This window comes from Chelonoidis abingdonii, chromosome 24 (genome assembly GCF_003597395.2).
Source record: "Chelonoidis abingdonii isolate Lonesome George chromosome 24, CheloAbing_2.0, whole genome shotgun sequence".
Lineage (NCBI taxonomy): Eukaryota > Metazoa > Chordata > Testudines > Testudinidae > Chelonoidis > Chelonoidis abingdonii.
Window position 1 is genome coordinate 13,503,201 of NC_133792.1, and position 22,851 is coordinate 13,526,051.

The window sequence follows — 22,851 nt, forward strand, 5'->3', positions numbered from 1 at the left end:
TTGGTTCACACTGTTATTTTCCAGCTGGGGTCAACTATATGTGGGCTGTTCACGAGGGTCAACAGAAAGTGTCGTCTCTGCGGTTCCAAAGTGGGTAGGGACTATCAGTCCCTGTCAGATGCCTTCCTTCTGCACTGTGGGGTGGGCTTGTTGTATGCTTTTCCTCCATTTCTGTTGATTCAGAAGATAGTAAGGAAGATACATTAGGATAGGCCAAGGATGAAACTCATTGCCCCATTTTGGTCATGCCAGTGGTGGTTTACTGATCTCCTTCAACTGTCTGATGGTGTCTTTATGTGTCTTCCTTTGTCCCAGAAGGAGAGAAGGCTTTTTTGTCCAAACCAACAGTTTCTTTAACTGATGGCATGGGCAATCAAACTCTGACTGTGTCTGCTCTTGAGCAGTCATGTTCTTCCCCAGTGCATGACATACTAATCAACTCTCAAAAACAATTTACTAGAAACTGTTACCTTCTAAAATGGGGTAGATTTCAGACTTGGATGAAGGGACGATCTGATTTTCCTGCCTCTGCTTCCATCCCTTGTGAAATGGAATATTTAGCCCCTGATTCTTTAAGTACATAGTTAAAAGTTTGTCAGCCATTTCCATATATCGTATTCAAGTTGATGGTAGATCTTTATTTGTTCATAGTTGAGTTAAAAGGTTTATTAGAGGGTTTTCTACTGTGTATCCCTCTGTTAGAGATCCTGTCCCTTCCTGAGACCTCAACTTGGTGTTGGCCATGCTGCTAAAATCAACCTTTGATCCCTTGGTGGCTGAGTGTTCCTTCTACCATTTATCTATCGAAACAGCTTTCCTTAATGCCATCACATCAGCTAGGAAAGTGAGTGAACTGAATGCACATATGGCTGATGCCACCTTCCACTTCTTGGCATAAGGACAAGCTAGTTTTCAAATTCCAAATCCAAAAGACTTTCAGAGCTGAAGACAATCCTAACCTCTACACATCACCTTTAAAAGTTCAAAACACACAGCAAGGAAACTCAGTAACATGCAGATTTCAGTAGCTTCATTAAAACTTGCGTAATTTTAAACTTTTATTTAAATTTGCTGAATACCCCTGTTGATCTGACTTTTAGGAACAGTCAATACATTTGTATGTTTATTGGAATTTGGTGTTTTTCTTTTGTGTAGTATATTGTGAGTCTAAAAATCATACACCTCTATATTAAAACTGAAACTTGTCACTCAACTGTTTACTACTTGTATTTTTTTCTGCTTTTAGGCAGTAAAAATAACTAGTTGATTTCTAGTCCAATTTCACTTTCTCATCCATTATCACAGTACAAGGGATAATCTAAAGACCTAGAAATGTTACATAACAGTCTGGCCCTGCAACTAACAAAGAATAATCAAAGCCTAAACCATCGTGGAGAATACTGATCTAATACCATTGCTGAATTAAATTTTAGGATCGCATTGATGGCATCACCATCCAGGCTCGCCAGTTCCAGGATGCTGGACACTTTGATGCTGATAATATCAAGAAGAAACAAGAAGCTTTGGTGGCTCGCTATGAAGCTCTGAAGGATCCTATGGTAGCTCGCAAGCAGAAACTTGCCGACTCTCTTCGCCTGCAGCAACTGTTTCGTGACATCGAGGATGAAGAGACCTGGATTAGAGAGAAGGAACCTATTGCAGCTTCAACAAACAGAGGTTGGTACATCCTCATCTTTGTGCTTCCAATTATTTTAACTGGATAATTCTGTTGTTCAATGCCTTTGTATCTTTACAGAACATAATTTGGGAATTTCTAAAATGTTTATGGCAAGGTTATCCATGTCATTGGTTTGAATTACAAATCTATTGTTACAGTAGTTGCTGTCCACGATTCCTTTATTATCGATTACTTTGAAGTTTCTAACTTTTTATAGGGCAATTAATTTTACACAGTAATAGATCTAGACTGTAATCAAACCTACTGCTTGACTAATCTTGCAGGATTCAGTCAATGTGTTTCATGCTAGAATCTTTTATTTAACCTATTGACTTTAGTGACTTTGAATGATCTCATAGATTAAGATATATCCTATGATCTCTTTCAGGCAAGGATTTGATTGGGGTCCAGAACCTGCTAAAGAAGCACCAAGCCTTGCAGGCAGAAATTGCAGGCCATGAACCGCGCATTAAAGCAGTCACCCAGAAAGGAGATGCCATGGTGGAAGAGGGTGCGTCTAAATATTTTAACCCTTCCTAGCTCAGAAATTCAGTGTTCTTTTTTCACTTTACATCCTCTGGCCTATACAATTGCCACTTTTATGATAGTTTGCGTATGCGTAATAGTTTCTACCAGTGGGATTAAATAGCCGATTTTGATTTATCGCTGTCCTTCACATGGAAATACATGTGTGTTCCTGGGGAAATCCATATCTTCTGTTTAACAGATTTCCATCCACTGCTGCTAGTCACCTACATATTGGTACAAAGTAATTGTCACATTAAACCAATGAGCTGTAATTTTATCCTAATACATGGCTCCTAGTGTTGTCTGATCTTTGCATTTTTTCCTTGAAGTCTCATTTTAAGGTACTACGTTTAAATATTCTGAGAAATAATAATCAATGGTGATGGGAGCTCTGTACCTCGTGTTATTAGTGATATTACATTTACATTAGTATTTTTTATTCAGCAATCTTACTAATGTTACCCCCTCTTTCCAAAACTCTAAATGCTTTTTCAAATCAGAGTCTTTTTCTGAGTAGAAACTCGAGCGTTGAAAAAACTGGCCTTTTCCTGCATCACTGTAAACAAATAGAAAGGAAATGATTAGGGCAGGGTGTGCTTTGTCTTCAATGACTCAAATGTTCCTGGCCCAATCTGACAAGAGAAAACAGTAACTTTCATTTAGTGTCAAAAGGACACTGCCTGCTGAAAGCCAAACTTGGACTAAACTTTGTGTGCTAATGAAAACCATTCAAAGGAAGGTGGATAGCTTTACATAAACCAGACTGGTGTGATTAAAAAAAACACAAGTCATCTTTCAGTCCCTTCTGTCATTTGTATGTCTATAAATAATGTCTTCAAACCCACTTTTCCTGCTCTTCATTATTTAGGACACTTTGCTGCTGAGGATGTGAAAGCCAAATTGAATGAGCTAAATCAGAAGTGGGAATCGCTGAAAGCCAAGGCCTCTCAGCGTCGACAAGATCTGGAGGACTCCCTGCAAGCCCAGCAGTACTTTGCTGATGCTAACGAGGCTGAATCCTGGATGCGGGAAAAGGAGCCCATTGTGGGCAGTACAGACTATGGAAAAGATGAAGACTCTGCTGAGGTGTGGTATTGGTGGTGTTTTGTTGCATGTGCAAAAAGTAGCTGTAGAAATCTGATGTAGGATTGATAAAGATAATGAGTTGTTCTGCAGGTTTTAGTGTTTATATGAAAGTGGAAAAGGACAGCATATACAGTAAGCTGCTTGTCTAGCAAATTGTAGTTGAGTATAGAAACAAGAGTATGTATTCTTGTTCTCTGCCTCCATTAATAAAGTTCCCTGGCAAGATGTTAGACAAGCTACAAAGAAAGTTGGCATTGTTATTCCCTCTGTTATAGGATTTTCATATTGTGTGGAGGAGACACAGGGCATAATATCTCAGTGGATTGGTAATGGGATACAGTGTTTCACACCTGTGTCTTTAGTATGAATCTGCCCATCACTAGTTCATTAATGATATATAGCTGTGAGATGGTTTTCAAATTGCTATTTTAGTGGTATTGAACCAATTCCCAGTGGATAGTAGCTATATCACATATCACACAAACTGGCACCCTTGATGGTAATTCCAAAGCAGTAGAAGCTAGCAATTTCAAGAACATAAAGTCTGAACTGCTCTCACTTCCAGAGGATGGTATCCTCTAATCCCCTAGTCAGGGTTGAAGCACATTAGTGGAGCAGTGTCAAAAACTTTCCCTGCTGCTACCTGTGCCATATCTGTTTTGTGGCTAAATAGAGGTCTTCACTCTCCAGAGCTGCTAGTCCTGCAGTTCTCATGAGAACTGCATTCAATATATACACATTAAAATTAACATATGTATAAATAGAGTGTAGAATCTGTGAAGTGGTTTTCTGATGTGCATGTTGCAATGTTTGTTTGGTTTCAGGCTCTTCTGAAGAAACATGAAGCTTTGATGTCAGATCTTACAGCTTACGGCAGTAGCATGCAGGCATTAAGGGAGCAGGCCCAGTCATGCAGGGTAAGGAAAGAGGGCTAATCATGTTTCTAAAACTCCTGTTTTGTCAATAGAAACAAAACTTATTATCATTAAGAATTATTGCTGAGTGCTTACAGCAGAACGTGTTTTGTTCTCAGATTTAAGTTAGTGGTCGTCGTCTTTTTGCTCTACTGCTGCCTATTGTAATGAATAACAGACATGTATGTAGCACAGATCGAAAACAGTTGTTGGTTGTTGGGTTTTTTAATGAAACTGATATAGCCTTTGGCCTTGTTTGTGGGTTTGAATGTAGAAACAGCACCCAAATCTACTTCAGCACTCTTTCATCAGTTGCTAAACAGGAATCCTTTAATACACCGTGGCATTGTAGTAGGTATAATTAAGGCTGCAATACTTTGTAGAACAACTTTATTAGTTACATTTCAACATTCAGCAGTTTCTGTTGTGTAATGCATTTTTCTTTTTCCTCCTCTTCATGGTAGCAACAAGTTGCTCCCACAGATGATGAAACTGGGAAAGAGCTGGTCCTTGCTCTCTATGATTATCAAGAGAAGAGTCCCCGGGAGGTGACAATGAAAAAGGGAGACATCCTCACACTGCTCAACAGCACCAACAAGGTAAACTCTCAGTTGCCAGGATTCTGTACTGCCTGGTACATTTGGTCTTGTATGCACTAGTGAGCTGTTTTCTTGTTTAAACAGCACTGTCATAGCATAGTTAAATAATTTGCATAGTCATTCAGTGCTTCCATTCCTCCCTCAGTTCTTTGGCACCCCTTTTCAACCTCCAGAGGCTCCACCCCTCTCCCTCTGTTTTACAACCCTCGTCACTGTTGTACCCACCACCTTTCTACATGAGAGACTTCATTCTCTTTATATCCCATCACCATTCAGTATTCACTGACCATAATGGCTCATGGTTGAGAGATGAGGCTATTCTTTTCCTGCCCTACTGCACTCCTAGTCCCGTCTGGCCAGGGGGCAGAGAGCTTGGAAATCAAATTGGAGATTCACCAAGGTACTGCAGAGGATTATTACTGAGAGCAGGTTCAGTTTAGTTATCTGAGGGGGCCTCTTGCAGAGGGGTGGAATTTATGGTAGGCCTTTTCCTACCTTGATGGTGTTTTTGTTTTTGTTTTTTGTTTTTTTTTATTGAAAGAAAAAACATTTGTGTTTGAAGTCTAATGGTGTTAATGCACGAATCCAGCTCCCAAAAATCCTGTGGGCAGAAACACTCTCAGGACTGTTCTGATGCTGATAAGGTACACTGAAAACATGTGGGCAGTGGTAGTTCTCTTGTGCTGTTCAGGTGCTAGCAGTAGCCTCCAAGCAGTTACAGAAGTTGCTTGTTTTCAGTTTGTGGTTGTGTATCCATAATACCTAATCAAGATGAACATATAATCAAGGTTGTATTTTCCTTTCTTTCAGGACTGGTGGAAGGTAGAAGTGAATGATCGTCAGGGTTTTGTACCAGCTGCCTATGTGAAAAAACTAGACCCTGCTCAGTCTGCATCCCGAGAGAACCTACTCGAGGAGCAGGGCAGCATAGCCTTGCGGCAGGAGCAAATTGACAACCAGTAAGATTTAACTAACAGGACCTAAAATCAGTCGTAGCACTTGTTAGGTTGGCCAGTGCCTCACTTTTACACGTTTAGGTAGACATCCTTTTAACATCAGTGGATAGTTGCATTAGAACTCAGTGTTGCACTTTTATAGCAGTAAAATGCTTTTTTTTTTTTATTGATCCATTTCATTCTTAATTCTAGATTCTTGTGCTGCTTTTCCAGTTTAACTGTACAAATCATGAAAATTGAGCTAAACTTACTGTCTAACTTTATTTTCCTTGTTTGTTTGTTTGTTTGTTGTACGTAACAACTTGAACTTGTTTGTGAATTATTTCTGTCCTGAGCGGCATTCATATATGTAATTATAACATCTTAACACGCAATTATGTTTGAGACACCTTCTTAAATCTGATTATCTGAAGTACAGTACCCTCCATATACAGGACTGGCCTTGGGCAATTAATTGTTTAGGGGTCATGGCTGTTTGGCTCTGGCTTGTTGCAGTTTTTCAGAGACAAAGTGCTGCCACTCTGCACTATGTGAGCTAAGATCTACCTGCATAAAATTTTAATTTGCTATGCAGATGAAGAAAGTTGCCTGAATGCTTGGTAAATGCCTCTCCTACAGCACATGGTAGCTGTAGATTAGCTTGAGGCACAGCAGTAGAGGATAGGTGTGGACTACAGGCTCATCTTATCAGACTACTTGGAAAGGAAAGTCTATAAGTTGTATGCTCCCTCCCAGCTGTTCTTACAGTTATACTGTTGCTTTTACAAGAATTCCCACCCACTCAGTTGTTTTGAGACACCAACTATTAAATGTGTTCGTAAATTATTGGCTTTGTAAACTGAGAATGAAAACCTTGTGTTTTTTTTAAGATTATATTATACTGTAATACATAGTACAGACTAGAGGAAGGAAAGAACGCAAGGTTCTTAAATAGTAATAAATTCCTGAACAGTTCATGTAAGTCTAATATGTGCTTGCACACTGCTTCTGACAGCTAGAAACTAGGGTGCATTATTTTGGAATGGTGGGAGTGCCTTTCAGTTCTGAACTGAATGGCATGATTGAGAAGTGAGATGGCCCTGTATTGAGTTCAACTGTGCTGCTGATGATTTCTTTACGTGATTTGCACTGACTGATTTGCTTCAAATTTTGCTTTTGAATGGCACCTAACTTTCTCCATTTAAATGTGAATTCTTAACCTTCATCTCCCACCACAAATGACCCCTGGATGGAGCTGCTCCTTTCATTATTTTTGTTAATCTAACTAATTTTTGCATGCTTTTGCTGTGCTCCCTCTGTCTGTGCAGGACTCTCATAACTAAGGAAGTCGGCAGTGTATCTCTACGTATGAAACAGGTCGAAGAACTGTGAGTAGGATTCACCCCTTTCTAAACCATGCTGTCTCCATACTAGTTACCTGGTCATTCTCCCTTTTTTCTTTCCTCCTTTGGGAGTGCTGCTCCAGAGGGACACATGGAAGCAATTTGTACAATGTAGAATTGTCTTAATTTAGAACAGTAGTAGATATTTGGCACATGATCTCTTACAGCTAGACAGCAGCTTATCTTCTTGGCCACTTCTGTCTTTGCTAAACTGGAGGCGCTGTTATTTTCTATCATACTGATCTTGCTTATGAAACAAGACATCTGTTTGTCTCCATTGACTGAATTAAAAAGAATCCTGCGGTTTCTTAGGTGTATGTAAAAATGTGATCTATTTATACACACACATGAACGTGTGTGTGTATTGGAATACAACATATTACATATGAATGGCTTAGAATTATTTACAGATACAATTAAAATAATCATACCATTCACAAAGGGTGATCAAACCCTGTTGTTTTGCTCCATAAAAGTTACATTACAGGCATACAGGAAGGTTCCTCACTGTCATAAGTTTAAGTTAAAATAGTCTATTAAAACCTACTGGAACAAATGTACTTTGCCTTGAGCTCTGACAAACCACCAGAGGAAGCAAGTTCCACAGGTGATTGCTCTCGATTGTCACAAAGTAGTTGAAGGAAAATCAGATTCTAAAGGAATTGGTCATTTATGAGCTATATAATTATGCTCCCGAGTTCCTGAAATTGTACCCTGAAGCAAACTTTTATGGTCAGTGCAGAACATGACACTCAAGTGCTATGTGCTTATGTCAGCCTATCTGCCCAGAAGATGAGCAGCAGTATTCTGCATGAGTCTCAGGTGGACTCAGTCTCAGCCAGTTCGCTTCCTTCTGACTTCCAGTCTTAATCCAATACCAAGATGACAATAGTTTCACTGAATTTAAGTTTCATGAAAAGGACACACAAGTAAGTATGGACATCCAGTATTGACACTCGAGCCCAGAGTGTCTAGCTTTTCTCCAACTGTGCTCTTGGTCTTAAGAATGAAACCATTGCAAAGGTGTCATGTTCACCTTCGTATGGTGCTGCAAGTGACCCAACGATATCTCATAGTATTAATGGCTGTTAATTTAATCAGATCAGAATGGACACTTTCACTCTATCTATAGCTTGAAGATGGAAATCAGTCATGGATATTAATAGTCTCTCTACTATACTCAAGCTTGAAATTTGATTGAAGAAATTTGAGGAATCCAGAGGCTGCTGGAGCTGCTCCATCACCAGAAGATTTGAAACAGGATGGCAGTTAGAGAAATTTTTAGAGGTGGTTTTTCCTGTAAGGATCTAACCACAGATTCCTTAAAATGGTCATCAAGTTTGCCCTCCCAAAAAGAAGCATTCACAGTCACTCAAGACTTCTCTGCTGTCTTTCACCAGCCATAGCTTGTAAAAGGGCTCCAAAGGCCATCTGTATCCATTGCTTCCTCTTTGTTGTATGTTGGAAATATTTAGACTTGATTGTGAGAAATAAGCAGAAGACATTTACCCACCCCTGTACCTGTGCCTTTCAAGTAATTGCACAGCATTTCTGTAGATAATACTTGTTCTGAAAGATCCTAACTCCATAGGCAAAAATATTAATTTTGCTTTGGTCTCCTAAGGCATAGGAAAACTATGTATCTTTTTTTAAGCTATCAGTATGTCTTTAGGACCTAATTCTTGTCACATTTATCCTAATGTAAATCAGGAGTAATTCCATTGAAATCAGTGGGAATCACACAGATGTAAAAATGGTGCAAATGAAATCAGAATTAGGCACATTTCTATTGCACAATTTAAAATCTTTGCTTTGTGAAAGGAGGGGAAAAAAAGACAAAATCACCAAGGATTCATCAGATACTGCATTGAATAACAGGCAGGCAAGAATCTTGTGTCAGATAGCTGTGAGCTGTCAAATTTAAATGAGCTGTGGGAAATTGATATACTAAAAGAAAACCTTTTTAATGTGTTTAGCATATTTTATGCATATGTTTGATATAGTTGCATGAACAAAATATAAGGTAGGATAAATAAGTAAAAGAGCCTATGTTTTATGCAGCTACCCCTGTGTTGCTGACCTCCATTCCTTATCCTGAGCTGCAACTTGCTTTGCTTCTGCCCATCAAAAAAGCCTTGTATGTGGGAGGTCATGGTTCAGTGTTGTGATCTGTGTAGTATAGAAACTTACAGGTTCTACATCTTCATGATCATTGTCTGTTATTGTGCAGAATTATTTATTTGGCATCTCCTTGTAGGGATTTCCTTCATCGCTGGTGCTGCTAGTCCATTTTATCACCTTCATATACTATAACTCTGTTCAGGTGAGATCTGATGGTCCCCCATCTTCCCTCTCTGTATGTTCCAGATATCACTCACTTCTTGAGCTGGGCGAGAAGCGCAAGGATATGCTGGAAAAAAGTTGCAAAAAGTTCATGCTTTTCCGTGAGGCTAATGAGCTGCAGCAGTGGATCAATGAGAAAGAGTCTGCACTCACCAATGAAGAGGTGGGGGCTGATTTGGAGCAAGTTGAGGTACTGCAGAAGAAATTTGATGACTTTCAGAAGGTAGGTTATTATGTAACCTTTTATGTAGCACAATAATTCTAAGTCTTCTTGTCATCCTTCAGCTCAGACCTGATGAGGTTTCCATGACAATCCCTTCATAGTTTGGTATAGTTCTACTAATCCACAACTCTGTGAAGCAGGCAAAGCATTCAGTTTGTTTCTGCTGGTTCTGCTGCTGGCGACCCCATATCCACACAGCCCAAGCTGGTATTCTGCTACTTTATCTCCACCTATGTAGCACCAGAGGAAATGCTCTCTTCATTTAGCATTTCTGAACGTGGAGCTTCCCGCACTGCCTGTAGGTGCCACTTTTACTACTTCCACTAAGCTGAGTGTGCCATCCAGACAAGGAAGCTTCCCCTCCCTTTGTTTAAAGGCAGAGTGATCAGGAACTCTGAACTGCACAGTATTCCACAAGGCATGAAACAATAATGGCCTCTGCTTTGAAGAGGAGGTGATTGGTTTTATTTTTTTTTCCTCCACCCACCATTGGCGAGGGTATGACATTGGCTGAATTTTGCTTTGCATGAGATGTAAATGAGCTTTAAAATGTTTTCCCTATTGCTCTGTGAGCCATTGTGCATAGAAGTGCCAGGGGCTCTGGACTAATGATTTGGAATAACCGATGATTCAATGTGGGCTGTATTGCATTTACGGCTTGAATGTTAAGTAACAAGCAGTCTGAGCTGGCCTAACGTTACAGGTGAGAGATGGGTGCCAAACTCCTTGATATGTCTGTAATAAACTGACTGCTGAACTTAAAATATATCACCTTCAAGACTTCAGTGCCAGCTCTCTAGTATAAGGAAGTACACCTCTACTCTGATGTAACACGAATTTGGATATAACATGGTAAAGCAGCTCTCGAGGCGGGCTGCGCACTCTGGCGGATCAAAGCAAGTTCGATATAACACGGTTTCACCTATAACGCAGTATGATATTTTAGCTCCCGAGGACAGCGTTATATCAGGTTTATTCTGAAATACATAACTTCCCTTTTTCTACTTTTAGTAATCTATTTAATGAGTTGTTATGGGGCCAGAAATAATGGCCTGTATCATAAAGTCACATCTTGAGTCATCTCTTCTAGTGTATTTATTCAGCGCAATAGCTGATCATTTTTTAATCTTCTTCGTAATGCAGTTTAAATTAACACTGTAGTTAATGGTTTTAAAGGATATATCATCGCTCTCTAGAAATTAACTTTAACTTTATTGTAGTGTGGGAAAACTCCAGTAGTCCAGTTCTTTAATCCATTGACACTGGCAGTTGGGATTTCTTGTCATAAGACTCTCTGCATTGTAGATCTACTGATGACAGGAAAGGTCAAAAATCCCTGCTGTTCATAAATTGGATACCTTTTGATGCCTCTGACAACCTTACCGCCTTGTGTTTTGCTTGTATAAATTTTCATGCTGTGATATTTACTGTTCTGTACAGGATTTGAAAGCCAATGAATCTCGTCTAAAGGACATAAACAAGGTTGCGAATGACCTGGAATCTGAAGGGCTGATGGCAGAGGAAGTACAGGCAGTACAGCAACAGGTCTGTGTTTATGTGACTTGATCCGCTGCCATTTTATAATAAGAGACAGATGGAATTTGTTTTGTCCTTTCTTCTCTTGTTTTTCCATCTGTCCTCCACTTTTGCACCTAAGATTTTTATTGCTTCTATTTCACTACTTATTCTTTTTTCTAGATTGCTGGTTGTCTAAAAGTGGCATCCTAAAGTGGCTTTGGTCAGCAGGGTAGCCTTTAGATCATTTCATTGTAAATAGTGCTATAACATACATCTAGATAATGTTTAATTTTTTTAATACTTGGACGTTCTAAATTAGTATGTGGATTTTCCATGACTAGTAGTGATGCTTTGGGCAAGTCATTTAATCTCTTTGTTCTTGTTTCTACATTTTTGATAATACTATTAGACCTTACAGAGGTGAGGATTAATTGGTTAATGGGATAAATTCACTCCACTGTTCATGCAGTTCTTTGAAAATTTAAAACGCAATATAAATGCCCAAGTATTATTATAATTTTCCATGATTGCTTTTGCTTGTGTAAATAATTCTACACAATATCGATAATTATAGCAAGAGCACCGAAAACACTTGTTCCTTTATAAACTCTGAGATAATGTATACCGTAATTCACTGTGAGTATCAAAACTCTGCCACTTGTGCTGCATGTATTTTTTTATTTGATCGTGTTCTTCAGCTGGTAGTACACAGAAGGTCGACATAGCAGAATACTGCTTCCTCTTTGCAGATTACATTGTTCATCCCATTTACTTCCGTTTCCTCAAAAAGAATCAAATCTTTCCAGATTTTATTTTACAAAATAACATATCCATTTCCTTTTCCCTTACAGGAAGTTTATGGCATGCCCAGGGTAAGCACTGTTATGATATTTGCATGCTATCTTGCAGAAGCTTTAACAGAAAGAGTGCTTGGACTTAGAGAAGAGAAGATTTTGTGACTGAGATCCCTTTTGGGTCAGAGTTCATCTCTCTCAGAACTCTCTCTCTATTTCTTGATAATGGCTTTAAGGGAAACACAAAAATTCTCTTACTTTCTTCAGCCAAATTCAGGGAGATTATCTTTTTGATACATTCACCCTGTGTTACTTATATCTCAAGCCAGCAGCCAACTCAGTGTAGGGTAGCTCATGTGGCCCTGATATATATATATTTATTTACCAACATGCATTTTTAAATTTTTTTAAATAATTCCGAAAGGATTGTGTGCACATAAATAACTTAATCGGGTGTCTTGATCCTTGAAAATTTAACAGGGTGTTGGTTAACTTCCATTTTCTGTGTTTTCTTGATGTGTCTAAAGTTTTCCCCTTAATCCTTTAAACAGGATGAAACTGATTCCAAAACCACATCTCCTTGGAAGGTAGGTCTGACTATTTGGTGGCCCATCTAACGGATAGGAAAAGTAATAACATTCTTGCGCATTACATCATCTCTCAGGGCCTTGCATCCTTCTAACACACACATTCCTTTTCTTATGAGTAGTAGTAGAGTGCTGTCCTGGTCCCTTCTTCCAATAGTCAGATCAATTCACAGTAGATAAATTTTTTTTAAATGCACGTTTTGAAAAATCTGTGGAATAATCAGTAGAAATTAACTGATGTAATCATCTCGCACACTGTATTAAAATATAAAGCTACTCTACACGTGCTGCTGTCTCAGAGGTAACGTTAACAAAAAAACAAACACCCTCAACTTGCCTCATGTCTAGTCTTCATTACAAATATGTACACAACGATGAACGATAGCATGTCTGCAGCAAGATAACACTCTCACTGTAGAAATCACAAACTGTACTTTATATATAAAACCACAGTAATCCGTTTCCTTTCTGTATAGCAAAATGACATTTTTCATTTGAAAGTCTTTAACAGAGGACTGATTTCCACTTCTGTACAAAGATGATTTGTAGTTCTGATCTTTTAACTGGCAATATGGCTCTTAATGGGAAGACGACAGTCTCACTGTGAATGATTTAAGCTCCCCTTCCGCTGTACAGTGTGCACGAAAGAATGAATTCTGTGAGCAATCCATCAGGGGTAGAAGAAAGGAGATTTTTACATTCTGAAGGAGAGGAGAGGCTTCAGTCAATTCTTTTTCCAGTTTGTTTCCACTAGTCTCAAATGTTTTCTTAGCCTTTCAGGAATATTTTAATTACTTGCTGGGATGATTTTTGTCAAAAATTCAGTTAAACTTAAATCTGTTGAACACTTGTCTTTCTCAGTGCATATTTTATTTTGAAAAAGTTTCCATTTGTCAGAGTTGTCTTTTCAGGTTCCTTGTCTTTTCAACCCTCGTTAAGGCTGTGGTTCTCTTTTAAAGGAATGCTATCAAGATAATATTTATACACATTTTTAAATTACTGTGGTCTGTAAAACCTTAAGCTGTTACAACTAGTTAAATTTTAAAAATCTGTCTTTCACCACTTACTTATATGCTGATTGAAATACAAAAAGCAATCTAAAAATACAAAATCTAATACAGTAGAACCTCAGAGTTACAAACGGACCAGTCAACCATACACCTCATTTGGAACCGGAAGTACACAAGCAGGCAGCAGCATAGATACCAAAAAAAAAGCAAATACAGTCCAGTACCATGTTAAATGTAAACTACTAAAAAAGGGGAAAGCAGCATTTTTCTTCTGCATAGTAAAGTTTCAAAAGTGTATTAAGACATTGTTCAATTGTAAACTTTTGTAAGAACCACCATGATGTACTGTTCAAAGTAATGAACATTTCAGAGTTACAGGCAGCCTCTATTCCCAGGGTGTTCATAACTCTGAGGTGCTACTGTAAAAAAAATTAGACATTGGTACAATAAAAGAGATTACCTCACTCACCATGTCCCTCTAATATCCTGAGACCAACAAAATTACTGCAACACTACATGCAAAAAGCAATCATTTGTTTGAGACAACAATGGGTTCACAATGCTGTAGAAGAAAATGTACACTAAAAATCTGTAATTGAAACTTATAAAATCATGAACATTTCCAATCATCCTACTTGTTGTAAAATCTGTCTTACAAAACCTGTTTTTGGCCAAAACTAAGTTGTGTTGGGGTGTCTGAGTTTTTGTTAGTATGTTATGACACTCGATTGTTAGGACAGAAATTTAACTGCTTGATTTTGATTTTTTTACTATTTTTGCCTTTTCCTCATATAGTCTGCACGTATGATGGTGCATACAGTGGCCACCTTTAATTCCATCAAGGTAAGAATCCAGTTGTGGTGCTTCTACTCACTGAGAAGTAACAGCTTTCTCTCATCACCTTCTTTGTGTTCACCATTCTGCCTCCATGTTCTATTGCCCTTCATACTGTTTTGACTAAACATGTTAAAATAAATGCTAATTTACAGCATCTGCCTCTCAGAATACAACAGGTGCTTTATGCACATACATAGCATAAAGTTACCTGCTTCCACAAGGAGAAACACTTATAACTTGCTGTATAGTTCCTTGAACCAGTGCATTGTTCTGTGATCAAAGCAGCAAATAGAAATCCAGTGACGTGTGTGTGGACAACCTGCAGTTAGAAACCTTCAGTTATGCTCAAAGATAACTTTGGCCTTCCTCCTAGCTCATTTCCCACCACCCACTGTTCTCTGAGTAGTCTGCTTATGTGCTCTTAAAGCACTAAGAGTAACATTTTTTAGGAAGACTACCATTTTTGCCATAATCTTTTTAAAGTGGCAGTAATCTGATTGTTGTCCATGGACTGCCAGTGTTCCAAGGGGCCTTTTGAGCAGATCTATGGAATGAAACCTTTAGGGAGCCAAAATGGAGAGGCAGCGATGTTGGGAATCACAAGAGGATTTTGCTTCTACAAAGAAATCTGTGGATTGAAAAAGCTGGGGAACCATGCTTTAAATGTGATCCTCACCTGAAAATAAGTCTTCATAAGGCCTTTTTCCTTTCCTTTTCTTTAAAGAGAATTTGAAGCACCTTTATACCTTAAGAAATGTAACTATACAAGCACAGTGAGCAAAATATTTGAAAATAAATCTTTATTGGATTTACATTTCAGGTCATGGAGGTCTTCAAGTGCTTGCTCATGTCCATTCTATATTAGGAGTGTTCTCTCCACGTGCACAGGTGCCGGAAGTTTTTCCCCCAGCAGTGTCCATAGGGGACTGTCTCTGGCGCCCCCTGGAGTGGTTCCCATATGGAGTGGTGTAAGGGGTGCAGCTGGCTCCCCCCACCCTCAGTTCCTTCTGCTGCCAGTGGCGGTGCTGGAGCATCTGCTGCTTTGGCTAGCGTTGTTTCGTTTTCTGTTCTTCTGAACTTTGAAAACATGTAATATAGTTGTATATAGTTAGTAGTTCTCAATTTTTTGTTAGTCCCAAACAGAACTCAGCCAGGGGACAGGGCATGCCCTGGTCCCCAGGCTTTAAGACCTGCGATAGCTGCACACGGCCTATGCCCGTCAGCGATCCACATACCAGCTGCCTAAGGTGCTTAGGTGAAGGGGACATAAATGACACGTGCTGTATCTGCAAGTCTTTTAAACTTAGGATGAAGAAGGAACACAATATCCGTCTGATAGTGCTCCTAATGGAGTCGGCACTCACTATGGCATCAGAGCGTTCTGACTCCGCACTGAGCACCACGGCCTCTGTTTGCAGTGCTCTTCTGGCACCGGTCCCCCATGGTAATTCAACATCCCCTTCAGGAAGTCGGGCCCCAGCTGAAGTTGAGCAATGCAGCCCATCCCATGCTTTGCCTGTGACCCCCAGATAGTAATGCAGGCCCTAGCCAGCTTCAGGTGCCATTGACTCCTGAAGCTCTTTGAGCGGCTCAGGAGATCCATATGCTCCCGGTGCGGCCCACACCGGTGCCCCGGTCTCAGGGAAGACTTGTGGTGGGACCTGTGCAAGTGTCCCCACTTCAGTAGTACCAATCCCCATCAAGAGGGACTTCCTTGCCCCCTGGAAAAGATCGTTACCATTCCCCAGATGATACCTCGCTGAGATGGTGGACCAACCACCAGACGGTCCTGGAAGGGGTTCCATTCAACAACCCTCTTCACTCCATTGAGTTGGTGTCGGGCACTTCAGATCTCGGCTGGGGGGCACATCTCGGCAACCTCCAGACTCAGGGGATGTGGTCCCTGGAGGATGCACAGTTACACATAAACATCAGAGAGCTCTGAGCAGTCCAGCTGGCATGCGGAGTCATCTTGCCCCACCTGTCAGGCAATGTGGTACAAGTCCTGACGGACAGTAGAACCTTCATGTTCTATGTCAACAGGCAAGGGGGAGAGCGCTTGTCAGCTCTCTGTCAGGAGGTGCTCCATCTGTGGGAATTCTGCATCAGCCACGAAATCCACATGGAAGCTTGTCACCTTCCCGGTGTCAGGAATATGCTGCCAGACCAGCTCAGCAGGGACTTTTCCTCTCACCACGAGTAGTCACTCCATCCAGAGGTACCCTGCATGATCTTCCAAAGGTGGGGAACTCCCAAGTGGACCTGTTCACTACCAGACAGAACAGGAAATGCCACCAGTTTTGTTCTCAACAGGGTCTGAGCAAGGACTCCCTCTCTGATGCCTTCCTCCTGTCATGGTCAGGGAGCCTGATGTACGAGTTCCCTCTGATTCCACTCATCAGCAGGGCCCTGGCAAAGATCGAGAGAGACCAGGCGCAGGTTATCATGATAGCCCCGGCGTGGCCTTGCCAACATTGGTTTGGCACACTCTTGAGCCTGTCAGCAGCCACTCCCTGGACGTCCAGAGGGCCTTAGCTTTTTATTTAGAAAGCACCAAGCCTTTCCGTAAATCGACGCAACTCTTCATTCCTACAGCTGATAGGATGGAAGAGTCATCCAGTGTCCTCACAAAAGATTTCCAATTGGATCACCTCGTGCATAAGGACCTGTTATGACCTGACGGGGGTTCCACCAATTGTCAGAGCCCACTAGATGAGAGCGCAGATGTCTTTGGCAGCCTTCCTGGCACGCACATCCCTATCCAGGACATCTGTAGAGCCGCAACTTGGTCCTCTGTCCACACGTTTACTGCTCATTATGCTATCATTCAGCAGGCCAGGAACAACGCTGGGTTCGGCAGAACTGTGTTGCAATCTTCATGTCTGTGAACTCCTGCCCACCTCCAGGGGTACTGCTTTGAAGTCACCTAATATGGAATAGACATGAGCAAGGACTCGAAGAAGAAGAGTTACCTTTTCCGTAACTGGTGTTCTTTGAGAATCCATGGCCTGCCTGCCTTCCCCACTGTTGAAGTTTCTGGCAAGAAGGAACTGAAGGTCAGGGGAGCTGGCGGTGCCCTTTATACCATGCCATGCAGGTGCCACTCCAGGGTATGGCAGAGCCGGTCCCATATGGATACTGCTGAGGGAAAAAAATTCCAGCACCGGTGCATGTGGCGAGCACACACACCTAATATGGAATGGACATGAGCAACACATCTTGAATAACACCAGTTACGGAAAAGGTAACTCTCTTTTTTGTCATTTAGTATGACCTGGAGTAACGAAGCTTTCTCTTTTAAACAAGAAATAAATACATGACATTGTTTAACCTGTCAACATCAGGTGCAGTGCTGAGGCTTCATTTCCATTTTTCCCTTTCAGGAACTAAATGAGCGCTGGAGATCTCTGCAGCAGATGGCAGAGGAGCGAAGCCAGCTGCTGGGCAGTGCCCATGAAGTCCAGAGATTTCACAGGTAAGGAGCGCACTGCCTCAGGTACATCACATAATGTTTTAGTGGTAGTTTTTACATTCAATTTTTATTCTCGGTTTAACGTAAAAACATTTAATTTTAAGAGAACAAACACCAGCTCATACAGGGCCTTCCTTGTCAAATACCCATTGATGTTTTCCATTTGCTTCAGTGGAAGTTGGACCAGGTCCATGGTGAGGAGCAGTTCTGTAGTCTGTGTTTGTATTAAAATTTTTAATTAAAAATTGGCCGCCTTAGTTTTATTGCTGACAGGGGCATCTTGTGATACTAGCGTGTCACTATAGATATGGAAGCCAAGTGTAGGATTCTGTCTTAAACTTTTATCTTCAGATCAGTGATATTCTTTAAAGGGGTTGCAATGCTCCCACCATGCTGTGCCCTTTCTCTCTCTAGAACTGCTATCATGAGCTTTCTCTTCTCTCTTCTCCATCTCTTTGCCAGCTGGCTACCACACACAGGTGCAGCTTCTCCCTTCAGTTATTTGTCACAGCTGATAGGCTTCTAAACTTTTTTGTATCACTGCTTCTGCTTTGTCTGCATTTACCGCCACCAGCACCATTCTTACTTCTGTGGCTAAGATGGTGTCAGCCCAACAGATGCCAACGTTTTGCCCCAGCTTTTTCCACAATTGTCATTAATTTCTCCTGCTACATTCATTCCTGAAAAGGAATGAATATCTTAATCCAGGTCCAACAAGAACTCTATGTATTCTGTGTCTGCATTTGCTAGAGAGAGGAAAGTTTCTCTGATGGTTACAGCATAGGAGTGTGAGAATTAGGAGATCCTAGATTTGTTTCCTAGCTCTGCCAGAGATTGCCTTTGTGATCTTGAGAATTCACACTGCCTCACAGGTGTAACCTGAAGCTTGATTTATTAAGTCTTGAGATTGTCCGAGGAAAGCTTATTATTGAAGGGCACCAAAAATTCTGATTTTTTTTAAATATCAGTGTTCGTTCTTATCTCCTGAGAGTTTAACTTCCACTTTAAAACAGACAAAAAAATTGGAAGTATTAGATACTTAAGACCTTATGGAAACAGGCTACCTGGAGTTTGATGAGATTCTAGTATATCCTTCATTTGTGTTTTTCCTTTTTCCCCAACCAGAGATGCTGATGAAACAAAGGAATGGATTGAAGAAAAGAATCAGGCATTAAATACAGACAACTATGGACATGACCTGGCCAGTGTGCAGGCCCTGCAGCGAAAGCATGAAGGCTTTGAGAGAGATTTGGCGGCTCTTGGAGACAAGGTCAGACCAAGAGACCAGAACACATGGGTTACTTGCTTTCTGTAGCAGTAATGATGGTACTGCAAAAGAGGTTCCTGCCTTTCTTCTTACTCTTCCTCCTTTATTGCCAGGTGAACTCTTTAGGTGAGACTGCTGAGCGCCTGATTCAGTCACACCCAGAATCTGCTGAAGATCTCCAAGAAAAATGTACCGAACTGAACCAGGCCTGGAATAGCCTGGGGAAACGCGCCGACCAGCGTAAAGAGAAGCTTGGGGATTCTCATGACCTGCAGCGTTTCCTCAGTGACTTCAGGTAAAAACTAAACTGATCAAATTCCTGGTCCCCACTGTTAGTTTAGTTATTAATTTAAGTACATGTAGTATATGACTTAGACTGAATATTTGTTGGAGTGGTGAAAGATAACTCATTTCCCTAATCAGACTTGCTGCAAACAAACAAAAAAAAACCACAACCCCGTTTTTTGGTTGCTTTTATGGTTACAGGGACCTCATGTCTTGGATCAATGGAATCCGGGGACTAGTGTCCTCAGATGAACTGGCAAAGGATGTGACTGGAGCTGAGGCTTTATTGGAGAGACACCAGGTATGTGCAGGAGCCCTCTGCATTTTTCTGTAGGTATGAACATTCACTATTAAAATCAGTTTTATGTACTCTGTTGGTAAACCAGTTCAACAGTGTTTTTTTGAGACTCCCCATGTACGTTTCCAAGATGAGACTGAGAACGTCTTTCCTCGCAGTTTAGCATTCTGCTTCTAGTTATTAAACCTCTTTTCTCTCCTTCTCCCGTCTCCTTCCTTACAGGAACATCGCACTGAAATAGATGCCAGGGCTGGCACTTTCCAGGCATTTGAGCAGTTTGGGCAACAACTTTTGGCTCGTGGACACTATGCCAGCCCAGAGATCAAGGAGAAACTGGATATTCTAGATCAAGAACGGGCAGACTTGGAGAAAGCCTGGGTCCAGCGCAGAATGATGCTGGACCAGTGTCTAGAACTACAGGTACTTTGCTGCCTTTTTGTTTTTTTTTTAATAATATGCTTTCTTAAGGAAACTTTTTTTTCTTTCACTCCCACCAGTAGGCAGTACTCACTGGTTAGTCTTCTCCTACCTGTGTTCCTTCTCCTTAGCTGTTTCATCGGGACTGTGAACAAGCAGAAAACTGGATGGCTGCCCGGGAGGCTTTCCTGAACACAGAAGATAGAGGAGACTCCTTAGACAGTGTGGAGGCTCTCATCAAGAAACATGAAGACTTTGATAAAGCAATCAATGTCCAGGTGAGGGATGTATCCAAAGTGGGTGACAGCTGTTCTATTTTATTTTACATTCAGCTCCTGAAAACTTCTTTTAAGGTCAGCAGGATATGATAGATCTGATGTTGGTGATGTGACTCTAAAGTTTAGAACCCTATAAAGATTTGTTCTAAATATTTAGCAGGTTAGAAACTGGTTACAAAGCTGAGAAATAGCTACTATCACTGCAGATAATAAGGGGTTTGTTATTGATTGGTTATGAACATGATGCAATAAAATAATAGGTATTTACCTAACTAGGGCAGCATGAATCACAGTACAGCTTATTTCTTGTGAAAAGAGTAAGTGATTTAATGGTTTGTATTGGAAATCCTTACACTGAAAAAAATCAGTTTCTCCACTTCCTCTAAATCCTAGAAGAGCCCTTTCTGATCCTGAGAGAAATTCCTCTGTCGTTCAGACAGAGGCCAAAAGAATTTTCTTTTCAATGTCTGATCTGCAGGATCTCCCACTTGCTCTTAAGTGGAGTTCTGCTCATCCTGACATAGGGCTGATTTCCTTAGACTCATATTAACAAGATACTAGCCTTCTTTCAAAGAGATGCCCTACTCTAGTTCTTACACAACTCTTTACAGGGATTTTTTGTTTTTTTTGCAGTATCTGAATACATCACACTTGTGTCCTTTTGTTTTGAACAGGAAGAAAAGATTGCTGCGCTGCAATCGTTTGCTGACCAGCTGATTTCTGCTGACCACTATGCTAAAGGGGTCATTTCTAACAGACGCAATGAAGTTCTGGACAGGTTGGTGTGCTAATTTCATTGTTAGATCAGCTGTGGATACCTTCTGAAAAGAAGGAAATTGTTTAGAGCCAATATATAGCTTTTATGATGGTACATAGTCTCCTCCTTCATGCCTGTTCTTATAGGTACTGGTGAGTATGAACCATATCTCTGATTTATGTACAGGTGGCGTCGTTTGAAAGCTCAGATGATTGAGAAGAGGTCTAAACTGGGAGAATCTCAGACCCTCCAGCAATTCAGCCGTGATGTTGATGAAATAGAGGCTTGGATCAGTGAAAAACTCCAAACTGCAAGTGATGAATCCTATAAGGATCCCACAAACATCCAGGTGAATAATTATTTGACCAAGAAAGTCATATGGAGTGAAAGTTTAATTCCATGTAGCATATCCTGTTGCTGATAACAGGATGTGCACAGGAAAAATTCCAATTCCGTGTTAAAGGGATAACAAATTGTTTGGAATTAATCTTCTAAAGGGGAGAAAATGTAAATAAAGCAATCCTTTCATTATGGAGACATGCAATATGCATAGAAAAAGGACCGAAATAGAAGGCAGTAATTATTTTTAATAAAATATGTAATATCCACATAAATATGCTGCCAGAATTCACATAAATCTCTAGGCAGTTATGCTCCAGTGTAAATTTGATAAGACATCCTAGCCTCTCTTCTCCCCAACAACTAGATGATAAAATAAGAATTTATCTTTATAAATGTCTCTTGTGTCTCACTCCCACTTACTGTCCTAAGTTGCAGGTCTTCATCTATTTTTCATTATTAAAGAAAAACTCTTTAAGTGATATCCTGTGTTTTTAATACTGATATGTGGATCAGTATGACTGCACTGAACTCTTCTCTTCTTGATCTGTTTTGTAGCTTTCCAAACTGCTGGTAAGTTTTGTAATTTGGTTGGACTGGCCATGGTAGGTGTTTGTTCTTCTGTATAGATTATATGTGAGCACAAAGTCTGGTTGTGTTCAGTCTGTTGCTCCATCCATTAATTCATCCAGTTTCTTTTCCATTTTCTAATATTCATTGACCTCCAAACAGATGTTACCATAGGCCTCAGTGTTTTTGGGTGTTGCTTTTTTGTTTAGTTAATGCCTCTTAAACACCATTTACTTACGTATTTGTTTTGCAGATGTGTTCTGCATGATCTGTTTAATTTGTGGTGCGGTATTAATTCTTTAAGGGGTGGTTCATAAGGAATCAGAAATATGGGTTGTCATCCTCCTTTTTTAAATATTTGGCTACTGGACATGTCTTGTCCTCATTCCTGCTGGACCTAGAGCTGTGGTGATTAACCCATGGCCATGTGATGTCAGTTCCATTCACTTGTGTCTGGAGTCAGAATTTCTGAAGGAAGGGTATCAGTGAAAGTGGGAGATCCACATTGCCCACAGTTTGCAGGGATAGAAGTTTGTGGAAGAAGTAGAGGGAAGATTGGAGAACTGAGAGTATATGTGGAAGGCTGATAGGAGTGGTAAGAATCCAAGGAGGAGAAGAATTAGAAAGAGGACAGAGCAAAGCAAAGAGTGGAGAAGTGACTAGTGTAAGGAGGGAGGGGCACAAGTGAAGGAAGCAGTGTGTGTCTTTCTGGC

The 22,851-nt window shown here is 40.5% G+C and overlaps 1 protein-coding gene across 6 annotated transcripts in view; it reads left to right on the forward strand.

Annotated features, from left to right (window-relative positions):
* Positions 1-22,851, forward strand: part of SPTAN1 (spectrin alpha, non-erythrocytic 1) — a 67,416-nt gene that overhangs the window by 25,477 nt on the left and 19,088 nt on the right. For 2 of the 6 annotated variants that reach the window (XM_032797848.2, XM_075060477.1), the window contains 20 exons: positions 1,434-1,677; positions 2,067-2,189; positions 3,075-3,292; positions 4,117-4,209; positions 4,671-4,805; positions 5,616-5,764; positions 7,069-7,128; positions 9,511-9,709; positions 11,150-11,254; positions 12,079-12,099; positions 12,573-12,608; positions 14,414-14,461; positions 17,839-17,930; positions 19,053-19,197; positions 19,308-19,489; positions 19,681-19,780; positions 20,000-20,197; positions 20,326-20,472; positions 21,147-21,250; positions 21,416-21,578. In XM_032797848.2, the coding sequence (XP_032653739.1) occupies positions 1,434-1,677; positions 2,067-2,189; positions 3,075-3,292; positions 4,117-4,209; positions 4,671-4,805; positions 5,616-5,764; positions 7,069-7,128; positions 9,511-9,709; positions 11,150-11,254; positions 12,079-12,099; positions 12,573-12,608; positions 14,414-14,461; positions 17,839-17,930; positions 19,053-19,197; positions 19,308-19,489; positions 19,681-19,780; positions 20,000-20,197; positions 20,326-20,472; positions 21,147-21,250; positions 21,416-21,578 (2,562 nt within the window). Of the gene's footprint in view, positions 1-1,433; positions 1,678-2,066; positions 2,190-3,074; positions 3,293-4,116; positions 4,210-4,670; positions 4,806-5,615; positions 5,765-7,068; positions 7,129-9,510; positions 9,710-11,149; positions 11,267-12,078; positions 12,100-12,572; positions 12,609-14,413; positions 14,462-17,838; positions 17,931-19,052; positions 19,198-19,307; positions 19,490-19,680; positions 19,781-19,999; positions 20,198-20,325; positions 20,473-21,146; positions 21,251-21,415; positions 21,579-22,851 lie in introns of all 6 variants that reach the window. The other 4 variants (XM_075060478.1, XM_075060480.1, XM_075060479.1 and 1 more) reach the window with 3 other exon arrangements.